Source organism: Anabrus simplex, chromosome 2 (assembly GCF_040414725.1).
Source record: "Anabrus simplex isolate iqAnaSimp1 chromosome 2, ASM4041472v1, whole genome shotgun sequence".
NCBI classification, from domain to species: domain Eukaryota; kingdom Metazoa; phylum Arthropoda; class Insecta; order Orthoptera; family Tettigoniidae; genus Anabrus; species Anabrus simplex.
Window position 1 is genome coordinate 330,307,584 of NC_090266.1, and position 23,656 is coordinate 330,331,239.

Here is a 23,656-nt window from a genome sequence, read left to right on the forward strand (position 1 = left end):
ATCATATCATCGGAAGCCTTCAGCAAATCCCTGAGGAAGGTAACTCCCTTGCAAGAGTTTAGGGTTTGGTGCTTCTTGACATTGATACCTTTCTGAATATTTTGGCCTGAGTTGCCATCTGGACTGTTCTGCTGTCGATGTCTTATCAAGTACGGATCCGCCACACAGCTTCCACATCTCGACTTCGCCAGCAAATATTTTGTCTATGGCATTGCTTATTAGAAAAGGACTGTCATCAAGGAAACTCATTTAATCGACCCTGAAGGCTACTAGGAATCGAGGTAGATGTAATCAATAGGCACTGGAGTATGCTGCTTTCTTTTCTTAAGGTTTGTGGACGCCTTTTAAAGGTGCCACAATTAGAAGAAGGAGGTAAAGAAGAGGGGTCCATTTTGTTCCCACGAGTAGCTCGGGAAATGAATAGTCAAACTTTGGCAGAACCCTGCATGACGAGGTGAGGCTGCATACTCCAGAAGTTGCTCAGCATCTGGTGGTGCACCGCTAGCGACTAGTCTCCCAGTAGCCAAGCAACACCTCACCAGGGCCAGAAACTTGTAATTCTGGTAGAATGAAAAAACAATATTTCTCTCTTTCATTCATTCATTCCTTCATTCAGAAAACAAACATTCTACCCGAGGCAAGAAAGGCTGACTAGACAGTCTGAGAAATTTAAAATGAAGGTAGTTATAATAAAAAAAGGGAGAAGCAGAAATGAAGGAAAAAGAGCACAGGCACCCCTCAGGCAACCCGGAGGACACCTTGTACTCCAAGGCCAATCCACCATGGGTAACACTGAGGTGGCACAGACCTCAGGATCAACGTGCGCAAAAGCCCCCACACTGATGTCAATTCTTGGATACCATAGAGGGGGCTCAAGACGAATTTGAATAACAAGATACCATGTGTCCTAACCTTTGGCATTGATAGCATTGCATTAGAGGTGAGATGTACAGCCTCACAATTCAACGATAAGTTGTTATCTTGAATTTTCCTGCTAACATTGAGAATTTTAAAGAGAAAATGAAGGCACCGGTGGTAACGTCTTCCTTGCTGACTTGGCGTGTAATGCACTGGAAGTGTACAATGCCACGGGTCACGTCTTCCATTAACTCGTGAATATTTAAAATGAAGTTCCAGTGGAACATGACTCTGCAAACCAAATTCAAGGATTTGTGCTATCCCGCTTTAACGGGGATTTCGCTAAAGTGGTCGCACTTAAGCAACTGACCAGCTAGAATGGCAGTGCAAGTCTTTAAAAGGAAACTACCGTTGCGGATTTTCTTGAGGTCCTCAAGTTTTCTGTAGACACCTTCACTATGTCTACTAGAAAGGATGGATTTAACCAGCTTGAAATCATACCCACGGGTTCTGGTAGCAACCAGGAACTCACGGAAGGTGGATCCCATACTTTCACAATGTGCTTGTTCCCACGGGGTTGACCCCCTTAGGGAAACAAAAGTTAAAGATTTGGGTGGGGGACCACCGTGGGCAGGTTTCACTCATTTTGAAGCCATGTTCAAAATCTTCCTCCCCAAATGCCATTTACTCTGATCAGGGGCCTCTGTAGCCAAACCTAGCAGTCAAGGCAATACCCACCTGGTCGTAGCAGGTATTGCCTGGGGTCCGATGCAGGATGATGCCTAATAAGGACCGACAAAGGCAATGAGCACCAGGGCTCCCTTCCTCATATCCATCCTTTATAGCGTAATCCAGAGGATAATTATAGATTAAAAAATAAAAAATAACAATAACGTGCTCTTCTGGCATTCGGCTGTGCAGGGACCTGCGTTGTCAGGTGGATACTATTGCCGAGTACACAGTGCACCCAACTGACAGGTTGGGGATACCATCTGGGCTTTCGATGGCAGTCACACAGAGAAGAGGCCCCTACCCAAGCAGCACGCACATCAAATTTTGAATCAGTCTACAATCAATCCTCAAGAAAAAATAGAAAATAAAGAGGGGACCGATGACCATATGATCCTTTCAGTTGCCTTCTACAACAGATAGGGAATTCAGCCCCTGCCTTCCACAGGTGGTGCAATTCAGAGTACCAAACCACAATCGATTTCCACACCTAGGTCGCCCCTTTCAGTTGCCTCTTACAACATGAGTGTATTCTTCCACTGTGTACCCCACCCACAGGGGGTTCGACATCAGGTTTCTCACACTCTGGTATAATGCATTTCCCTGTTAAATCCTTTTACTGATCACCACGTCCACTCCTGCATCAGTTCACTTGCCAAGTACTTGAACCTCTCCACAATTTTAAGGTTCTGTCCCTTCATTTTTATCATTCCTTTCCTTTCCTTTCCTTTCATCTAGTCAACACCTGATTTATTCTTTTCCATGCTGATTGCCATTCTATAATTTTCAATAATCTCAATCAATAAGTTGAGTTGCCCTAATACATCATCTCTCTTTGCTCCCAACACTGTAATGTCTTCTGCAAACATAATTTACCTTCAACTCCCTGTCCCCGTATTTGACCTCTGTCTCCTCCTTCACAATTTTGTCCACAACCATTATGAATACCAGTGGTGACAGCACACTTCCTTGTCATAGTCCAGTTTCATTGTAAAACCTCTCTGTTCTCCCCACAGGTGTCTGGACACTATGGCAACAATTTTTGTACATAAATTGCACCATGTTCTATCATTTGTTCACCAAATCCTTTCATTACATTACTTCCCATACTTTTGCTCTGGGCACATTATTGTAAACCTTTTCTAAATCATAATGTCATCACCATATGTCCTCCATAATTCCAATGTTTTACCAATAACTGCCTCATACCAAAAATGGGGTCTATTGCTGACCCACCATTCTGAAAGCTATATTTTTGTTCTTGTAACTGTCATGCACCTTTCTTCTCATTTTCTTTTCTAGTACCATTTCAAATAATTTTGCTGCCCGAGACGCGAGTGTGATTCCACGATAATTACCACATTTCTTCATGCCCCCCCTTCTTAAACCTAAGTGTTATTACCCCTTTGCTACTGTCATTTGGTATATGTGCAGTATGACATTTGATAATATAAACCTTTCTAAAAGCACTAATATTTTAGTGTATAATGGTTGAGCTTTATACTCCTATATGGTAGCAAAACATGAACCACATGTAGAAGACAAATCAAATGCCTTGAAAAATACCATCAAGGACGGCTACAGAGTATGCTCAAAATAACCTGGCAAGGTAAGCGAAGAAATGTCAATGTTCTGGAAGAAGCTAACCCTATTAGTATAGTGTCCATGATCATTTAGCATCAGATGTGGTAAAATGGCCATGTGATTTAAATACCAATCGATGTATTGCAAAACAAATACAGTACTCAGAAATAAGTGATGGCAAAAAAAGTAATTAAATAAAACATCAAAATCTGTAACATTCCCCTGAACAACTGGGAAGATCTTCCTCATGATCCCACTGCTTGGAGGAAAGCCATCTATAGCAGGGCTGAAAATTCAAAAACATTTGCTGTCAATCTGAAGACGAGCTAGAAGGAAGTTCCAGCAAGGTGTTCTAATAAATGGATCTCCTCCAACTCGGAAAACCTGCCCAAACTGTACAAGAATAGGCAGTTCAAGGATTGGTTTTTCAGTTCTCTGAAGATTTAACCTAGAAGCATGTTGCATAGGAAGACCATCATACTTGTTTACAAGTGATCGCCCGACAATGACAAGTTAATATATAAAGAAAATGTTTATTATTTTAACACCTATTCAATACAATGCAATTCAAATGATTTTCATTACTTGTAATTAAGACAAGTTACCCTTTCAGATCATCATATATTAAATTCTTGGCATTATTTCAGATTTGATTCACTTGAAAACAAGACCCAACTAGAGTATGGTTCCAGTGTATGGGACCCTCACCAGGATTACTTGATTCAAGAACTGGAAAAAATCTAAAGAAAAGCAGCTCGATTTGTTCTGGGTGATTTCCAACAAAAGAGTAGCGTTACAAAAATGTTGCAAAGTTTGGGCTGGGAACAACTGGGAGAAAAGAGACGAGCTGCTCGACTGAGTGGTATGTTGCAGGTTATAAATTTCATTTTCTTTCCCTGTATTGAAGATCTACTTGTAATACAAATTCTTATAATTTTGTTAATTACCACCTATTCAGTACAATAAAAACGTAGTATAAACTTACATATTTATTAAGATGTTGATATGGTACATGTTTTTCTGTCCTGTGCTCTGAGTGTAATGGTTGGTCTTGGTGGTCCCAGATGACTTTATGACTTCTATCCATGTACAGTAGTTAGCTGAAGATAAGTGAATTATACCGTGTGTGGCAAGATCTGTGGACGTAATCTACATCCCAAAACAGTCTAAACCTTCACACGCTATTTAAAATGGGCTTGGATGTAAAGATCGAAGAGGAACCAATATGCTTTCAGGAAACTTCAAACAATTCATGCATTTCCACTGATATTAAGGATGAAATATGTATAGATGAACACACAGTAGGTCCATTGGTCGCTTATTTCAAGGACGAAGACAAATATACCAACGAGCCATTTTGGAACATACGAGAACATTTTAAGTTCTATATCACATTAAAAAGTGTTTCATCAACAAGTTTGTTCACGAACAAAATTCTCCTATTGACAATATAAAATTAGTGCCAATACATTTGTATAAATGTTACTCCAGCAACAACGAGAACAAGTCGAATGTCCATAGCAATTATCAACTGCAGAAAATTGTCAATATGGTTAACAAGGTTTTAACGACAATCATACAAGTTAAGCGACATTGAATCAATACAATTAGCCAGATCTCAAAAGTTTTTTAATTTTTTTAATTTTTTTAAATTTTTTAAATAATTTTAAAGGATGTTCACCAGATGAGTTTCATCAATAAAATGTTAGATAGATTTTAGACAAATATGTTTTAACTTAAAGACATAATTTTATTGTTATATGACTTATAAAATATTATAAAATTTGTCAATCAGGTTTATAAGCATAATCTTAATCCAAAAGAATTGTTTCATGATCTTATATAACCTTAAGTAAATAATAATTGGCTGATGATGCTCACGAAAAAGGAGTGAAACATGTACCATATCAACATCTTAATAAATATGTAAGTTTATACTACATTTTTATTGTATTGAATAGGTGGTAATTAACAAAATTATAAGAATTTGTATCATGAGTGGTATGTTCCGAGCTGTCAGCGGAGAAATGGCGTGGAATAACATTAGTAGACGAATAAGTTTGAGTGACGTCTTTAAAAGTAGGAAAGATCACAATATGAAGATAAAGTTGTAATACACGAGGGCAAATTGGGGCAAATATTCATTTATAGGAAGGGGAGTTAGGGATTGGAATAACTTACCAAGGGAGATGTTCAATAAATTTCCAATGTCATTGAAATCATTTAAGAAAAGGCTAGGAAAACAACAGATAGGGAATCTGCCACCTGGGCAACTGCCCTAAATGCAAATCAGTATTGATTGATTGATAGCAGCAAATTAAGGATATCAAATATTTTAATAAATTACTAGATAAGACAAAATTCACAGCTTCTATGAAAGCGTAATTTCAATGTGCCATATATTAATTCCTGTGAACATTTATTTTTACGATGGGCAATCAATCAATCAATCAATCAATCAATCAATCAATCAATCAATAAATATCAAGTGAGTTGGCTGTGCGATTAGCTGTGAGCTTGCATTTGGGAGATGGTGGGTCCAAATGCCACTCTTGGCAGTTTTAAGATGGTTTTTCTGTAGTTTCCCATTTTCACAGCAGGCAAATGTATGGGCTGCAACTTAATTACAACCACAGCTGCTTTCTTCTCAATCCTAGCCCATTCCCATCCTTGCATCACCGAAAACCTTCAACGTGCTGGTGCAATGCTAATACTCAATAGGTACAACCTTTTGAATAGTAACATATTACTTCCTTTTCATTTACTGAGCACACGCTTCATTCCCAAGATCTCAAATTTTGCGGTATTAGCTCATTTATCGGGTCGATGCTTAAGCCTGTAGGAATTTGATGTAAGCTGGGGTCACCAATATAGCTACGAGCTTCTTTATCATTAGTCAAATGTTATTTTTAGTTCCATTGTTGCACTTCCCAATATGCTTTGAATTATGCTGCTCTGAATAGAGTGAAGCATCAGAAGAATGGTTGATGCTCGAATGCTAAGTGACAAAAAAGAAACATTTGTGGCATATTCTTCTGTTTGAGCTAAACAGAGCAGCAAAAGCAGCTGAGACGGCTCGTACCATTTACACAGTGAACAGGAATGATTAAACCGGGGAGAATATGCATGAAAGTGGTTTAATTGTTTCTAACTTTGAGCTGAAAGACTATCGATATGGTGACTTCGACCTGAAAGACTACTGATGTGAAGACCAATGGTGTTACATGGAAACCAACCTAATGACTCAATTCATGATGACCCACATTAGTCAAACAGAGAATTAGGAAATGTAATAAACTGTAACCAGTCAACAGTCATGCAACAATTGCACCCCACGTGAAAGGTACATAAATTGGGGAAGTGGGTATCATTTGTGCATCTTGGCTTTATCCTTATCGGTTACCTCATGGACAGCGTTGAACATTCTTGTCCAGGACTATTATGGGTGATGAGAAATAGTACCTTTATGTTAACATCAAGAAACGAAAGGACTGGGTGAACCCTAAAAAAAGGCAAACCCATGTTCAGGAGCTACTGTCCATCTGAGAAAAGGTGTATTAAGCATTTGGTGGTATAATGTGGGTATCATGTTCTGAGGGTTGCTTTCCAGAAACATAACAACCACTATTGACATTTACTGCCAACCATAGAGACGTCTTGCAGCCACAATAGAAGAAAACCAACCGGCATAATGTCAAGTGTTCCTACTGCATGACAATTCACGTCTGCATGCTCCGAACGTGACAAGAGCAGTTATCCAGGAACATGGCTGGGAGGTTCTTTCATAACCCCTTATTATGCGGGGTTTTTTTTTATTTTTTTTTTGTAGACAAGGAAAGTATTCCACCGATCAATACTTATTTATTGTGAATGAATTATTACACTAGTACCGGTTTCGGCCTGCCATGGCCATCATCAGCTAGTACATAACATTTATAGTCATTAGACAAAATTACAAAGATGTTACGTTAGATCATCCGGATGTCTAATGAAGAATGGAAGTAAAATATATTGCAGTATTGTTATGTTAAAATATTTGTGATTAAAGGTGGTGGTGATGGTTACAATAAACTACGACCTATTTAGTGTATATGGATATGAGTACATTAAATACATTGAAACATACAGGCCACAGTATAAAACACTTGAAAAATTATAACACATTAAAATATAGTAGATATTTTAAAAACGTCTATTAAAACTTGGGTAGTATTCCAGTAAGTTTTATATATACTGCGAGACAGGGTTTGGTTTTAGAGCAGTTGGTGGCGGCACCTTGTCTATGCACGTATGTGGTTGTTATCTGTAAAGATAAGTTAATGTAAGTATAGTGTTCGTATGAAGGAATGCCTGGTGTATGTATGAAAATGAAAAGAGTACTTACTATTGTTGTTGTGGAGGTTGTATTTGGAGACTTGCTGTGTTGAACTGCACAATACTCAATTTTCAAAAAAAAATTTAATTACAAGAGTTCTTCCAACACATCAATATAAAGTATATCAGTCATAGAACATTCTCGACGATCACCTAATACAACTAAATTAGCACAACCACCACAAGAAGATTGAAGAATGAGTGCTACACAACATGAACCCAAATTTTAATAGACTTTTTAAAATATATACTATATTTTAATGTGTTTTATACTGTGGCCTATATGTTTCAATGTGTTTAATGTACTCATATCCATACACACTAAATAGGTTTTAGTTTATTGTAACCATCACCACCACCACCTTTAATCACAAATATTTTAACATAACAATACTGCAATATATTTCACTTCCATTCTTCATTAGACATCCGGATGATCTAACGTAACATCTTTGTAATTTTGTCTAATGACTATAAATGTTATGTACTAGCTGATGATGGCCATGACAGGCCGAAACCGGTACTAGTGTAATAATTCATTCACAATAAATAAGTATTGATCGGTGGAACACTTTTCTTGTCTACAAATTGATACCAATCAATACGGAAAATGAAGCTTATAAATAATAATCTTGCGTTCTTTATCGAACAATATGCAAGGAAGCTGCTTTACTGACAAATTATCTTCAAACTAGGCTTGCCGACTTCTTGAACACCATCCCAGAAAGAAAACTTCTTCAGTCGTGGAATTGAAAAATTGCCCCAGCGTTGGCAGTAAGTCATTACTAACCCAGGCTATTATAGTACTCATGATGATAATTAGTAACACCAGTGTGTAGTTTGTATCGCCACTGTATCCCATTATTGCAAGTTTGCAACATGGACTTATGAATCAACCAAAACAATCAACTGTTCTGTATCATTTACAAAGTGAAATAATGGCATCAATATACTGTCCAGAACTGCTTTAAAATACCCAATTTCAAGATAGGATATTATTCTCAATAAAGTTCGTGTTCATATGACATATGCCTGTTCATATGACATGCCTTATCAGCCTATGAACTCTTCCCATTAACAGATCATAATGGCCATTTATGGGCAATCCAGCATCTACTAATTTATATTCGGGGAAAATATTAAACACCACGACTTACCTGAATTTGATTATTTATAGATCAACATACAGAGGACACGTAGTTAAAAGCAACATTCCCTGAGACCTCACAACCTGGGAGAAATAAAAAAATAAAACTACAACTGCAAAACCAGTACTGAGGCTTCTCTCTTGAAGTAGTGATCAGGAGTATCAGATATTTGTGGACAAGGTTGTCAATTATGGAAGAGTTCTTTACTCACCTGAGAACACCAGATGCATTTCTGAAGATTGTAGACCAGCAAGTTTCTCCAGAAGATGTGGAATCCCAGCCAGAATGAGGAATGATGATGTGATTTACAACAACAGATAGGCCATCATCGATTATTGACCGCTTGAGATCCTGCAATTGGACAGAAGAGATGTAGGAAGAAACACTCCTGATTACTACTGACAAAATAAATAAAGTCTGTTTTAAACCTTTAATTGCAATGTATGTACTTGTTAGACGGCCCATCAACATTCTGGTATATTTTGGAATTATTTGCTTCCAATATTTTGCCTGTGCATGAACAGTTTCTTCTGAAATAGTCAACATCATTTGTCTCCCCCATGTTTTTGCAACTGACACATGTTGTGCTTCATAAACAATAATAGTATCAAGATTTCAGTGAGTTGTACAACAGGACGTATGTGCCACAGTCGTATTGCAATAGCTGGTCTCGCAGAACTAGGGTACTGGCAACATACGTAAGGCATTGGCCGTGCATTTTATCAACTGTCAGAGAGAGAGAGAGAGAGAGAGAGAGAGAGCAAGAGCGAGAACATTTATTGGGTCATCCTGAAATAAATTAGAGTGATAAAAAGACAGTTTTATTCGTAATATTATGGAAAAATTGATCCTGACATATTTTAACATGTTGCAATGTAAAAACAAACCAAACCAAGTTACATTAAAAAACACTTATTCTATGCCTTGATGAATCAAAAGTATCGTCCTGTAGATAAGTTCGGAAACTGACAATTAGAAAAGAAAAAAAAAATGAAATATGTTGTCAATACGGAAAACAAAAGAAACATACACACATGCAAAAAAAAAACAAAAAAAGCAACAACATGAAACCGACAGACTGCCTAGCAGGTCAGCTGTTGATCGCAGCAAGGGAGGAAGAAATTTTATGAAAATGACTGGAAGAGTTGTGACTATGTTTTATCGTGAAGGATTGTTAATATATCGAAACAAATGTTGGTTTGTTCAGTAATCTCATTTAAATTGAAAATATGGTTTATCCTTTGATTTCAATGGATGAAAATACTTTCATAGATGTTAAGTTATTCACCCTTATTTTCTCTATGGAGAATTAACAAATTGTTATCAATGGATGTGAATTGATGATGGAAATCTGACATTGTTCCTTCATAGCTGAAAATCGATTAACATGTTCCTGGTAACGGATATAAAAATTTCTACCAGTCTGGCCAATGTAGATTGAAGTGCTGTTTTGACACGAGTTTGCAAACACCTGAATTGGAATACATGTTATTCTTATTGACTGGATGTGTGTTATAAAAGATGTTGGAGTTAGTATTCTGAGTTTTGAAAGGTATGGTAAACTTTTGTTTTTGAAATGGGTTTGTGATATGGAAAATTAGTTAATTAGTTAAGGCCATGGCTGCTACCTTTTCACTCCTAGCCATTTCCTATCCCATCTTCACCATAAGACCTGTGCGTGTCAGTGCGACGTAAAGCAGATTGTAAACAAACAATGAAATCACTTGCACCTGGTCAAATATTTTTACTTCATACAAAATGAGGCAAAATTTTTCCTTCCGCAGCCCAGAGTTTTTAACATTATAAGGAAGCTAAAATAATGCATATCTTACTTGGAATACCTTGTAGAGGAGAGATGTGTTCATTGCGATGTCTAGGAACACACCATCCCGCCCCCAGAAGTATATTTACTTTTATAACCTAATAAGAGCACTAGCCGCCATCGGCCATGGCTAGCGTAACTACTCGCATTCTCATTGGTGAACGTGAATGGAATGAGACGTCATTGCCATCAATGCTGATAGGTACATTGTGTTACCAACCCCGGCTGAATAAAAGCACAAAGAAAAAACACCAATCGTGTTTCCTCACAAAACTAGGTGCCTAAGGCCGCTTCGCGGCTTCTAACTGTCCAGACCAATGGTCTTGTCCACGGCAAAAATCCTAACTGTCCAGACCAATGGTCTTGTCCACGGCAAGAATTCTAACTGTCCAGACCAATCGTGTTTCCTCACGAAACTAGGTGCCTAACACCGCTTCGCGGCTTCTAACCGTCCAGACCAATGGTCGTGTCCACGGCAAGAATCCTAACTGTCCAGACCAAAGGTCGTGTCCACGGCAAGAATCCTACCTGTCCAGACCAATGGTCTTGTCCACGTCAAGAATCCTAACTGTCCAGACCAATGGTCCTGTCCACGGCAAGAATCCTAACTGTCCAGACCAATGGTCTTGTCCACGGCAAGAATCCTAACCATCTAGACCAATTGTGTTTCCTCACAAAACTAGGTGCCTAACGCCGCTTCGCGGCTTCTAACTGTCCAGACCAATGGTCTTGTCCACGGCAAGAATCCTAACTGTCCAGACCAATGGTCTTGTTCACGGCAAGAATCCTAAACAATAATCACCACCAGCAACAGTAACAGTAACTACCACTGATTAGTTCCTAAGTATAGAGGTTGGCAGCCCTCATCGCCTCTCGGCAACATTCTACTCGAGCGTGCAAACAAACGACAGTCGTACAGTGCGCCGCTGAATGTAGCGAGTGCTGGGCTGCGGAAGGTAAAATTATAATACAAACTCAAAGTAGTTTCATTATTTTATTGTGACCAAAATATACGAAAACAATTTGTCCTCCATATTTCACATTTTTATGGATATTTTTAAGCAATGTATACTTATTTTGATACTTGGTAGGTATATTCCCTTCTAATTATCCTTCATCTGCAAACCATTGAACAGAAAAATAGTTTATCTAACTGCTTGTCTCAGTTTTTATATGAGAAGGTTCTTACCTCACATGATGAAAGATTCCATAGTACTCCAGTAACCAGCTCTTTTACTTCTGAATCTGAAGACTTCTGTAGTAAGCTGATAAGTGAAGGAATGCCACCAGCATTTTTTATGGCTCTTTTATTTTCATCATTTTGTCTGCCATAAGATAAATTTCTGGAACAATAATACTACATTTACTCACATATCCATAACCATAGCATATATCACGCACCCAAATTGTATTGTGGAATTAAGGGAGAGAATTATCACTGCATATATCTGGCATTGGCTGTTAGGTGTAAACATAAATGTGAGAGGAATACATCATGTGGCAAGCATGCTCACACACAGTCTCCCCTTGCTTGGATGAAAGCCAGGTAAGAATGTAAAAACTGTATGATATGGCAATTACTTGTAGGAGGCCTAAAACTTTTCTTGTTCTCTACAGTGAAATTGAAGACAGAATGGCCAGGGGAGTATTTCCGATTAAGAATTGAAACTTACCTACTTTTACACATTTGTAAATATTGTCCCCTTCAGACCATACATACACCTTCATTTCATAATTATTTGGTCAGTGGCTGCCCATATTAAATAAATGTGACAACAGGAGCACTTGCGAACCTCTTACTTCATGAAATCTACATCAGTAGCACCTTGCACCAGAGCAAGGCCATGACTGATGGAAATATTCAGTAACATCAAGATGGTAGACAGACACAGGATGCCGTGAAGTGAGTTTATATTTGAATGCATTTTGGTTGTTGTAACCTTCAAATAAATTTTATCTGTCTATCCTGCTTGAAGAGTACATAATTGAAGCAGGGAAATCAAAAACATACTAACTCCAGTAAACCTAATTTTACAGGAGAGAGAAAAAACCAATTATTCCTTTCACTGGTTTTAAATCTAATGTGTTTATGTGCTAATATTAAGTGAAAGTATATTCTTTATCAATTAAATGCTTCATAACCTAAGTGTTGATATTATTTAATGCTATAATTAGAATTAAATAGTGGTGGAGTTAGGGGTTTTTTGACCTCCAGAGTGTATGAAATAATCAAAATATAAAAAATGTGACAAAACGTAACAGTATGTCATAACTACCATATGAGACGATAGATTATGAAAGTTTATTATAAAAATTAGCACTGTTATATTTTTAAATTTCAAAGGTACAGCGTGAGCCTGAAATCTATTAAATACTTGAATCTCAATCATACTAAAATACATAAATAAAATGACAAATAAGCTTAAGACTTTCATTACAGGTATTCTGTTTCACTTTCACTCTCTTGTTCAGTCTGTGAAACAGCTTTATTACTGGCAGCAAACAGTGTTTTGTAATACATCCTACTTTCCTCAGAAAGGAACTTCAATAAATTTTGCAAGGGTGAGTTGTATTTTTGTTGAGTGGGAAAAGATGCAGTTGTATTGGGTCTCTGGATGTTAAATCAACTCCATATTGTACCTTTCATAGTTTTACTCAGATGGATTTCATTTTTGTGAGATGCTGAATATCGTATCACCTTACTTTCTGATATGAGGAATTTCTCGGTTGGACTATGCTTAGTTTCTTTAGTACTTTGGTTTCCCTTGAATATTTTAGAGAAATGTTGAGGGTAGTCATATATCATAGTTTGTTGAACCTGTACAAGATCATATCCATCTACCTGTAAATAAAGCATGGAATGCAAAAACTCTCTAATTCCATGGAATAAGAGGCGTTTTGCTTCCCATGGATTTTAAAAGCACCTCCTGTATGCACATGAACGACAGAATTACGGCGTTCCTACCTTCCATTGAAGCGGAATACACTAAGAAGTCCCATCCTACCCATAACTCAATTTCGCCAAAAATTGGAGTTAGTTGGTTTTTGATCTCCCTGCTTCAATTGGGTCAACAATACAACACAAAATACTGAAAATCAATGTAATATTGGGGTACACACATGTAAAACATCTTACCACAATGGTCTTATAAATTCAATGCCTTTTCTGGATCTATATCCAAGTTATTTAGATCATTGTGCCTGAAGAGAGAACGTGGATGATTATTATTATTATTTTTTTTTTTTAAACTTGGGTCTACAGAGGTTAAATTGCAAGTTGCTGAACTTACTAAAAATTAATTAAAGAGTGATGCTTTATTACTTTAAAACGTATGTTAGTTTTAATCACGTTTAATTACCTAATTACCCACATATATCTTGCATCCCGATTTCTAAACTCAAATTTTTGAGGGGAAGAGTGCGACATATGGTAAATGTGGTGATTAATATCACAAACTTAATTGTGAAGGAGAGAACAAAAGCACAGAATTTATTCCTAATACAGCTGCAATGTGGATACTACCAATCAATACAAGCTTGTCTCAGTCAAGAGTTGCAGAAAAAGGTGTTCTATCATAATTCTCCAGCAGGCATGCATCAGTATAAAGAGCAACGGCACGACCATTTTTATAGTATCTGTTGTTATAATTGGCAGGAAAGTGTTTTCGTCATAGTTTATACAGCCTGAGAGATCATCCCCCAGATGACCCTAGTTCCATAAACTTCACCATGCCAGTCATTCTTAGTACTCTTCATATCAATAGGTACATTGTGTGTAGCACTCTGTTCATGTGCAGCTGGCCATGTAATATTTGTTTCACCTTTCTTTCATGATGTTTAGCTTTTATTACTAAGTGTGAACATAGTAACAGTGTTTAGTGTTAAATACGTCTGATAACTGTTTTAATCATTATTTAGATAAAACTAGGCCTATATACTACATTTTTTCGTATGTTATTTCTTTTTTATTCTTTGCTAGTGCCTTTACATCGCAGTGAAATAGATAGGTCTTATGGCGATATGGGATAGGAAAGTCCAAGGAGTTGGAAGGAAGCGGCCGTGGCCTTAATTAAGATACAGCCTGCCTGGTGTGAAAATGGGAAACCACGGTAAATCATCTTTAGGGCTGCCGACAGTGGGATTCAAACCCACTATCTCCCAGATGCAAGATCACAGCCGCACGCCCTTAACGGCACGGCCAACTATGCTATTTCTATTAATAATAATAATAATAATAATAATAATAATAATAATATTTGATTTACGTCCCACTAACTACTTTTTAAGGTCTTCGGAGACGCCGAGGTGCCGGAATTTATTCCCGCAGGAGTTCTTTTACGTGCCAGTAAATCTACCGACACGGGGCTGTCGTATTTGAGCACCTTCAAATACCACCGGACTGAGCCAGGATCGAACCTGCCAAGTTGGGGTTAGAAGGCCAGCGCCTTAACCGTCTGAGCCACTCAGCCCGGCTTGCTATTTCTAATGTCATGTGTGATTAGTTTCATTTTTCTGTATTGATGATATAAGACTCACAATTACAGAGCTTTCTGATATTCCCATCTAATCAATACTATATATGTTGTATATATGTTTGGAACAGTCAAATTTAGAACATCAGAATGAGTGCAGCATAGATAGTGATGGTGACACATGTGAAGAGGAGACTGTCGAGGCTCATGAGCAAGATAGCAAATCGGAACAAAGTGCGTAATCTTGTGGCGGTGACACAACAAACAGCAAAGACAGATCAAATTATTTCTTTCTAGCTGATAAGTGTCAGAGCAAGTGGAAGAAAACACCAGTTTCAATTAGCTGGAAGACTGCTAGTAACAACATCATAAAAGTGTTGCAAGCTAGCAGAGCTTGTGCAAATAATGTGGTGTGTGAAATGTCTGCTTTCCTGAAGTTCATAGATGTACATAATAATGATAATATTGTGTTATGCACAAACAAGTGCATCGCAACTAAGAGAAAGGATGTGCGATACTCAAGAGAAATACTGCTAGGATACAACCAGGACAGAAGTATTACGTGGCAAAAAAGCTCACCACACTAATGTTCTTGAGCTGTGGGCCCAAGATGGAAGTGGAGTTAAATTATTACGTGCAGCATTCAGCTACAATAAGTTCCTTTTTCCTCTTGCATTCACCAAGACAAAGTCAGCAAGAATATCAGGGAACAAAAAGACCAGCAACCATTAGTGAAACTATGGATGCTTTCATCAAAAACTATAAAAAGAATTACAGTATAGTGAATTTGCAGTCATAGATGAGATCTTACAATCATTCAGATGCCGATGTGGGCTTGTTCAGTATATGCTGAATAGACCCACTAGTTGCGGTTTACAACTGTACGCCCCATGCTGTTCGAAGACATTTCTTACGTGTAACCTTGTGGTGTACTGTGGTAAACAGAAAAGCAATTGCCCCTATGTTGTATTCAATGCTCCAGCTGAAACTGTTAAGAGACATTCTTCCACTAGAGATCACCAATAGGAACATCACGATTGACTATTACACTAGTATTCCATTTGAAAAAAATAACTTATTAGAAAAAAAAACCCTGACTACAATTGGAACCCTAACGAAAAACAAGAGAGAGATTCCACGAGAATTTTTGCCAGATAAGCAGCAATCCAAGAGATCATCACTGCTTGGATTTCAGGATGACCTGACACTTGTCAGTCTTGAGCCCAAAAAGAACAAATCCAACCTTCCTTTCTACAATGCATGATGGACCCGATATTGATGATGAGAAACCAAACATGATTCTTGATTAAATCATTATGAATACAGATCGTGATTAAGTTTATATTGCACAAATAGGTGGACCTTCATTTTAATTTCTTATTAATACGAAAGTTTGGGCAGACACAATGGTGGTGTTGATGATGATGATGATTATTATTATTATTATTATTATTATTATTTAAATGGGCCTTAACAGCTAGGTCATCGGTCCCTAACAATACGAGGTGCCATGAAATGAAATTATAATTAAAACTTCAAAATGTATCTACTGACTAGAATCCAAAATGACCGAGCGAGTTAGCCGTGCGGTTAGGGGCACAAAGCTGTAAACTTGCATCCAGGAGATAGTGCGTTCGAATTCCAATGTCAGCAGCCCTGAAGATGGTTTTCCATGGTTTTCCATTTTCACAACAGGCAAATGCTGGGGCTGTACCTTAATTAAGACCACGGTCGCTTCCTTCCGACTCCTAGCACTTTCCTATCCCATTGTCGTCATAAGACCTATCTGTGTTGTTGCGACATAAAGCCACTAGCAAAAAAAAAAATCCAAAATGAACGATGAATCCAAATCGATCAGTGGATCCGATTCACAATGCCTTATTTTCAGGGATTATCCTTGTTGTCCAAACGGGTCCAAAATCCAGGTCACCACCCTCTCAAAATAGTACTAATCATTGGTAAAGCAGAACCATGATGTTTCTTCTATAGTAGAGTTAATCACAGGTAACGAAGAATCATGGTGTTCCTTGTATGGCGGTACTAATTACAGATAATGTAGACACACGATATGCCACACACAACAAAGACCCATGGTGTTCCTCACATAAGGGTACTACACATGAACAACGCAAACCCACGAGGTTTCTCACATAAGGGTACTATAAGAAATAAATTGACAAGAGGATCCACCTTTTTCAATACAATATATCAAGTAAATAATATTACATCAGTCCTGGGACTAGTTTCAGCCACTTAGTACCCATCCTCAGCCAAATAAAATTAAACAGATTATCTGATAACTAAGAGCCTCCGTGGCTCAGATGGCAGTGCGTCGGCCTCTCACCGCTGGATACCGTGGTTCAAATCCCAGTCACTCCATGTGAGATTTGTGCTGGAAAAAGCGGAGGCGAGACAGGTTTTTCTCCGGGTACTCCGGTTTTCCCTGTCATCTTTCATTCCAGCAACACTCTCCATTCTCATTTCATAGCATCTATCAGTCGTTAATATATCACTTTGGGAGTGGCGACCCCATCGTACTAACAGCCTATATATGCTTCATTCATTACATCCCTGACCCGGTCAATGACTGGAAAAGAGGTTGTAGGTTTTTTTCATCTGATAACTAAAACTTATGTACACTAGACAATGTTGCAGGAATAATTATAACATTAAAATACATATAATGACAAAAATGATGGTTATGATCTTATCATAATATGATGTCTTTAAGTTGACTTAGGATCTCAGGCAAAGAAGTAAATCTCTAATGTCTGATGTAGAAAAAGCACTGAGCCATGTTTACTAAGTGGCTGAAACTAGGCCCATGTTCACATGACTTGCCTGCTTCCTCCAAGTGCTTGTTCTACATCAGACATTTACATCTTTGCCTGAGGTCCTAAGTCAACTTAAAGACATCATATTATGACAAGAAGATCATAAAGATAATTTTTGTTTTTATATGTATTTTAATGTTATAAATATTCCTGCAACAGTGTCTTTGTCTGGTATACATATGTTTTAGTTATCACAAACTGTTTAATTTTATTTGCCTGAAGATGGCCACTAAGTGGCCAAAAATAGTCCCAAGACTGATGTAATATTATTTACTTGATATATTGTACTGAAAAGGTGGACGCCCTTGTCAATTCATTTCTTATAATTGCATTTCACTATGGAACAAAAATGAAATTTGTAGCTTATAAGGGTACTACTCAGAAGCAACATAGACCCATGGTGTTCCTCAGAGATAGTAATCACGGGCGTCGGCTGGATCCGTGGTGTTCCTCGTATAGTGGTACTAAATCATAGGCAATGTAAACCCACGGTGTATCACACATTATGGCATCACCCACATGCAGCGCAGATCCATGGTGTTCATCACATAGTGGTACTAATCATGGACAATGCACAATCCCGCGGTGTTCCTCACATAGTGGTATTACTCATAGGTAACGCAGACCCATCGGGAAAACAGTGGAACCAACCCATTCAAGCGCAGCGTTCGGCATCTATTCCCGCTAGACACCAGTCTCCGTTGCTCTGCCTCAGTAGAATGCACACAATGATACCAATCACAGGCAATCCCCAGACCTGTGGTGTTCCTCACAAAATGGTACTACTACTAGGTAACACCGACTTATGTTGTTTCTCACATGGTGGTACTAATCGCAAGTAGTCTCATGATTCTAATTCCATCATGCCTTGGTCGCCCCTTTTATTCACCTCTTACGACAGGCGGGGTACACCATGAGTGTATTCTTCATCCGTGTCCTCCACCCTCTGGGAGTAAATAAAAAGGAACCGACACTTCGAAAAATGAAGTACCGGACAAAGAAAGACAGTAGCCATGAAGGACGTGAAAATGAAAAACTCCCTAGGCCTCAAATGCTGTAAGAACGTCAGAGTCAGAAAAGAACAAGACTTGACTAACGGAGGTCAGACAGGATAGAAGTGAGGAGCATGGCACGAGTAAGTGGAAGCAATGCCAAGACTCAACTAAGGGCCCCGTGGTCACCAACCCACGCTCCCACGTTGAGAGCCTCTGGGGGCCCTTTTAGTCACCACCTACGACAGGCAGGAGATACTGTGTGTGTATTCTTCATCTGAGACACAATGTTGATCAAATGTGCAGCTCTCATACAATTTCAAGGATAACTACCCACTGAGCTCTAGCACTATTTTTTCAATATTGCTGGAATAAATGCCCCGGTTAGCCAATAAACCAGAAAAGGCTGTTCAGAGGAGGACATTTTTACACGCACTGGCCTTGTACCTTCTCGAAGATCATATGAAACTAAGAGTTAATATACTGCACCTTCCTTCTGATATTTCTGCTTTTTTAAATTGGGTATGGAACTGAACAGCCCACCAACCTTCACAAAGAACAGGGAAAGAAGAGAGGCAACTTGATCATGATGATGATTGTCGTTAAAAGGGTCTAACAGCCAGGTCTTCAGCCCCTAATGGTACCTTCTTTTTTTTTTTCTTTGCTATTTGCTTTACGTCGCACCAACACAGATATGTCTTATGGCGATGATGGGAAAGGAAAGGCCTAGAAGTGGAAGGAAGCGGCCGTGGCCTTAATTAAGGTACAGCCCCGGCATTTGCCTGGTGTAAAAACAGGAAACCACGGAAAACCATCTTCAGGGCTGCTGACAGTGGGGCTCGAACCCACTATCTCCCGATTACTGGCCGCACTTAGGCGACTGCAGCTATCGAGCTCGGTCCTAATGGTACAAGGTGCAACGAAATGATAACTAAAACTCAACATGTATCCACTGACTAGAATCGAAAATGAATGATGATGAAAAAACTATAGCGAAACACAAATGATCAGTGGATCCAATTCTCAATGTCTAAATTACTGGGATGATTCTTATTATCTAAAGGGTTCCAATATCTACGTCACCGGCCCCTCATATTGTACTAATCACTGGTAAAGCAGAACCATAGTGTTCCTCCTATAGCAGTACTAATCACAGGTAACGTAGACTGATGGTGTCTTTTGCAAGGTGGTATTAAACACAGGTAATTTAGACCCACGGTATGTCACAAGCAATGGCATCACTCGCAGGTAATACAAACCCATGGTGTTTTGCACATAAGGGTACTACTCACAAGCAACGCAGACCCCTGGTGTTCCTCACATAGTGACGCGTGCCAGTATTCCCGTAGTATTCCTCACTTTAGTCGAATTATTACTTTTTATTGCAATTGGCTTTACGTCCCACCGACATAGATAGGTCTTATGGTGACGACGGGATAGGAAAGGCCTAGGAACGAGAAGAAAGCGGCCGTGGCCTTAAGGTACAACCCCAGCATTTGCCTCGCGTGAAATGGGAAACCGCGGAAAACCATTTCGGGGCTGCCAACAGTGGAGCTCGAACCCATTATCTCCCGGATACAAGTTCAGAGCTGTGCACCCCTAACCGCACGGCCAACTCGCCCGGTAGTGGAATGAAATCACAGGCCACATATACTCGTGGTGTTGCTCACATACTGATAGTAATCATAGGCAATGTAGACCCACGGTATATGACATTATGGCAATGCCCACAGGTAACAAATCCCATAGTGCTCTTCACATAACAGAACTACTCTCAGGTAACGCAGACCCATGGTTTTCTTCACATTGTGGCACTAATCACAGATGCCAGCTAAATCCGTGGTGTTTCCCACATAGGGTTACTAATCACGGGCAACGTAGACCCATGGAGTTTCTCAGAAAGCGGTACTACTCATAGGTAGCGCAAACCCATTCTCAACAGAGAGAAACAGGCACATTCCAGCATAGAATTACAGCACATGGATATTACTCCACGCAGCCGAATGCCCCCCCCCCCCCCCCCCCCCGCCTCGGTTGAATACACATGATAGTACTAACCAGAGGCAACACCCAGACTCGTGGTGATCCTCGCATAAAGGTACACCTATGTTATGTTGATCCATGGTGTTCCTCACATGGTGGTACTAACTGCAAGAAAAGTTGACCCACGGCGTTCCTCACGTAATAGTGCTAATCACAAACAGTATAATGGTTCTAAAATCATCCCTTGGTCGCCCCTTTTAGTCGCCTCTTACAACAGGCAGGGGATATCGTGGGTGTATTTTTCATCTGTGTCCCCCACCCACAGGGGATAGAGAAGCAAGTATGCTCCAGGAGGTTGAATACAAAATATGACCACAACAAAGTGAGAGAGAGAGAGAGAGAGAGAGAGAGAGAGAGAGAGAGAGAGAGAGAGAGGGGGGGGGTGGGGGAGAGCATGTGTATGTACACATTTCACGTGCAAAAACCAAAACTTGCCTTAACTGTTTGAATATCATTTGTAAGTGTCCGTGTGTGTATCTACTAGACATTCACATTTTTAAAAAAACATTCAAACTGTGTCATAACTTGTGTTTATTGCTTGTAAATCATTTGTAAGAGTGTGTGTGCATCCAGTGGAGGTAATAAAAGAGATTCTGATTATATTCCCCATCATTAAAATTCTGTGGGAGAGTATGGCACAAAGTGCAACGCACACCTGCTTTTGTAACAAAGAAAGACGCTCCTGTCAGAAGGTTAAAACATAGCTGAATGATGTAAACAGAACAACAGCATTTAAAATGAAAAACCTGAAACATGTTTGAAGCCTGAGCATGCAATAATCAGATAATGGTATTAAACTAACAGGAGTAGAACCTATAATGGATGTTTGTATGGTACAAGTGGAACTCACATTTAAAAAGATGAAAGGAAGGAAATTGTGGAAATTGTTGAATGCTGGCCAAATGTCAATTTCAAAATTCCATTCTACTCTATCGGAAGGCAGAGAAACTGAAACTTTATTGGACAACACCTACTGCCGAGATTTAATTAATTCTGATAGAACATTTATCTTTGTGACCGAATTATACCTCAAAAAGGCCTTCAGCTATTCGGTTGTGTGTCAAGTACGTACAGCATATGCCAAACAGATATTAAGTACAAAGCAAAAACGGCTAAACGGACACTGAAGGGACTAGAACCAACAACCTCTGGAGGTCATGTACAATGCTCCACTGATTAAGCTACAGCCACCTCGCTATTTTTGATAGAATCTTAGTTACAGGTCTGGGACTATTATCCGCATGACTGTAGGACAGCCACCAGGTTGGAGAGTTATATTCCCTCGCAGCTGCAACCTACAAAGCTACTCACCTGGCGGCCGATTACACTAAAATAAATTCTAAGATAATTGTACATCATAACTGATTTCCTCATACACATGATGTTACAGAAAGTCAGGCTGACCTTCCTTATTGCACGTAAACAGTGATTAAGATGTAATTATGTACACCACAATACGCTTTCTCATATTACCATGTGATCTTTCAGCAAGCCGACCTTCCCTATCGTGTAAATACAGTAAGTAGGTGATTAAGATGTTATTGTAAAGTCACGTTCCAAGCCATGTTTATTTAGGTTAAGAAGCAATGTATGAATTTAATAACCCATTACCTTGTTATTTCTGCCAAAGGATTGGTGACAATCTAAACCAATAAGTCTCATGTCAAACAAATATGTTGTTTCACTCTCTAACTGGTGACTGACGGGTATATAAACCCTGAACAACTTTTACTGATGTTCATAATGTAGCATTAAGTTGTAGAGTTAAGACTGATCAGGTTCCGTCTAACTTGAGAATAAAGTCATTTGTTAAAACTTGCTGTCTAGTGTCTTCATTCCCAAGAAGTCTGGAGAGCAGTTTTCACAAATAAATTAAGACCGTAAAAGGGAACGCAAAACTTAACCGGGGGCCCACCCGGGATTGGCAAGCCGTTTATCCTAGCCAGATAAACACTAAGGAGCGTAGGTGAACTGCCAACATACATAGAGGAGTTGCAATAAACCCACAGCCTTCCGCAGGTACTGCCACCTTGACAAAGGATATATGGCATTGCCAGGTATTTGTGGAGGCTTGCGTGCTCGAAGAACAAACCTTAGCGCTATGCCAGCAGGAGCTACAGCTCCCAGTATGACCACCCAAGCTTAACAGGTATAAGGAGATGAGCCAGACTAAGAGCAGTACCCTGGTCCTCCAGGTTAGGGATTGGACGTGGAGCCAACAACCCTACCCCAGAAAAAAGCATTTGTTACAGAAGCAAACGACGAAGGTAACCGGGCAGATGTAACGGATAAGTGACCCTGGCAACTGAAATGGCATATGAATGGGTATTTCACAACATGGAATGTAAGAAAACTGAGTAAACTTGGAGGATTAATGAATCTCAAGAAGGAGATGAAGAAATATAACCTGATGAAAGTATAATACAAGAGATAAAATGGAACAGACGTGGAATACTTACAACTGGGACACACACCTTGTTCTATAGTTGTGGAAACAGAGAAAAAAGCATTTGTTACAGAAGCAAACGACGAAGGTAACCGGGCAGATGTAACGGATAAGTGACCCTGGCAACTGAAATGGCATATGAATGGGTATTTCACAACATGGAATGTAAGAAAACTGAGTAAACTTGGAGGATTAATGAATCTCAAGAAGGAGATGAAGAAATATAACCTGATGAAAGTATAATACAAGAGATAAAATGGAACAGACGTGGAATACTTACAACTGGGACACACACCTTGTTCTATAGTTGTGGAAACAGAGGATACAGAGGTACAAGGTTCCTTGTTGACAATG

At 39.0% G+C, this 23,656-nt stretch overlaps 1 protein-coding gene across 5 annotated transcripts in view; it reads right to left on the bottom strand.

Annotated features, from left to right (window-relative positions):
• Positions 1 to 23,656, bottom strand: part of p120ctn (adherens junction protein p120) — a 914,089-nt gene that overhangs the window by 481,543 nt on the left and 408,890 nt on the right. For all 5 annotated transcript variants that reach the window (XM_067140690.2, XM_067140688.2, XM_067140689.2 and 2 more), the window contains exons 9-10: positions 11,705 to 11,858; positions 8,905 to 9,044 (exon numbers count right to left, since the gene is read on the bottom strand). In XM_067140690.2, the coding sequence (XP_066996791.2) occupies positions 8,905 to 9,044; positions 11,705 to 11,858 (294 nt within the window). The remainder of the gene's footprint in view (positions 1 to 8,904; positions 9,045 to 11,704; positions 11,859 to 23,656) is intronic.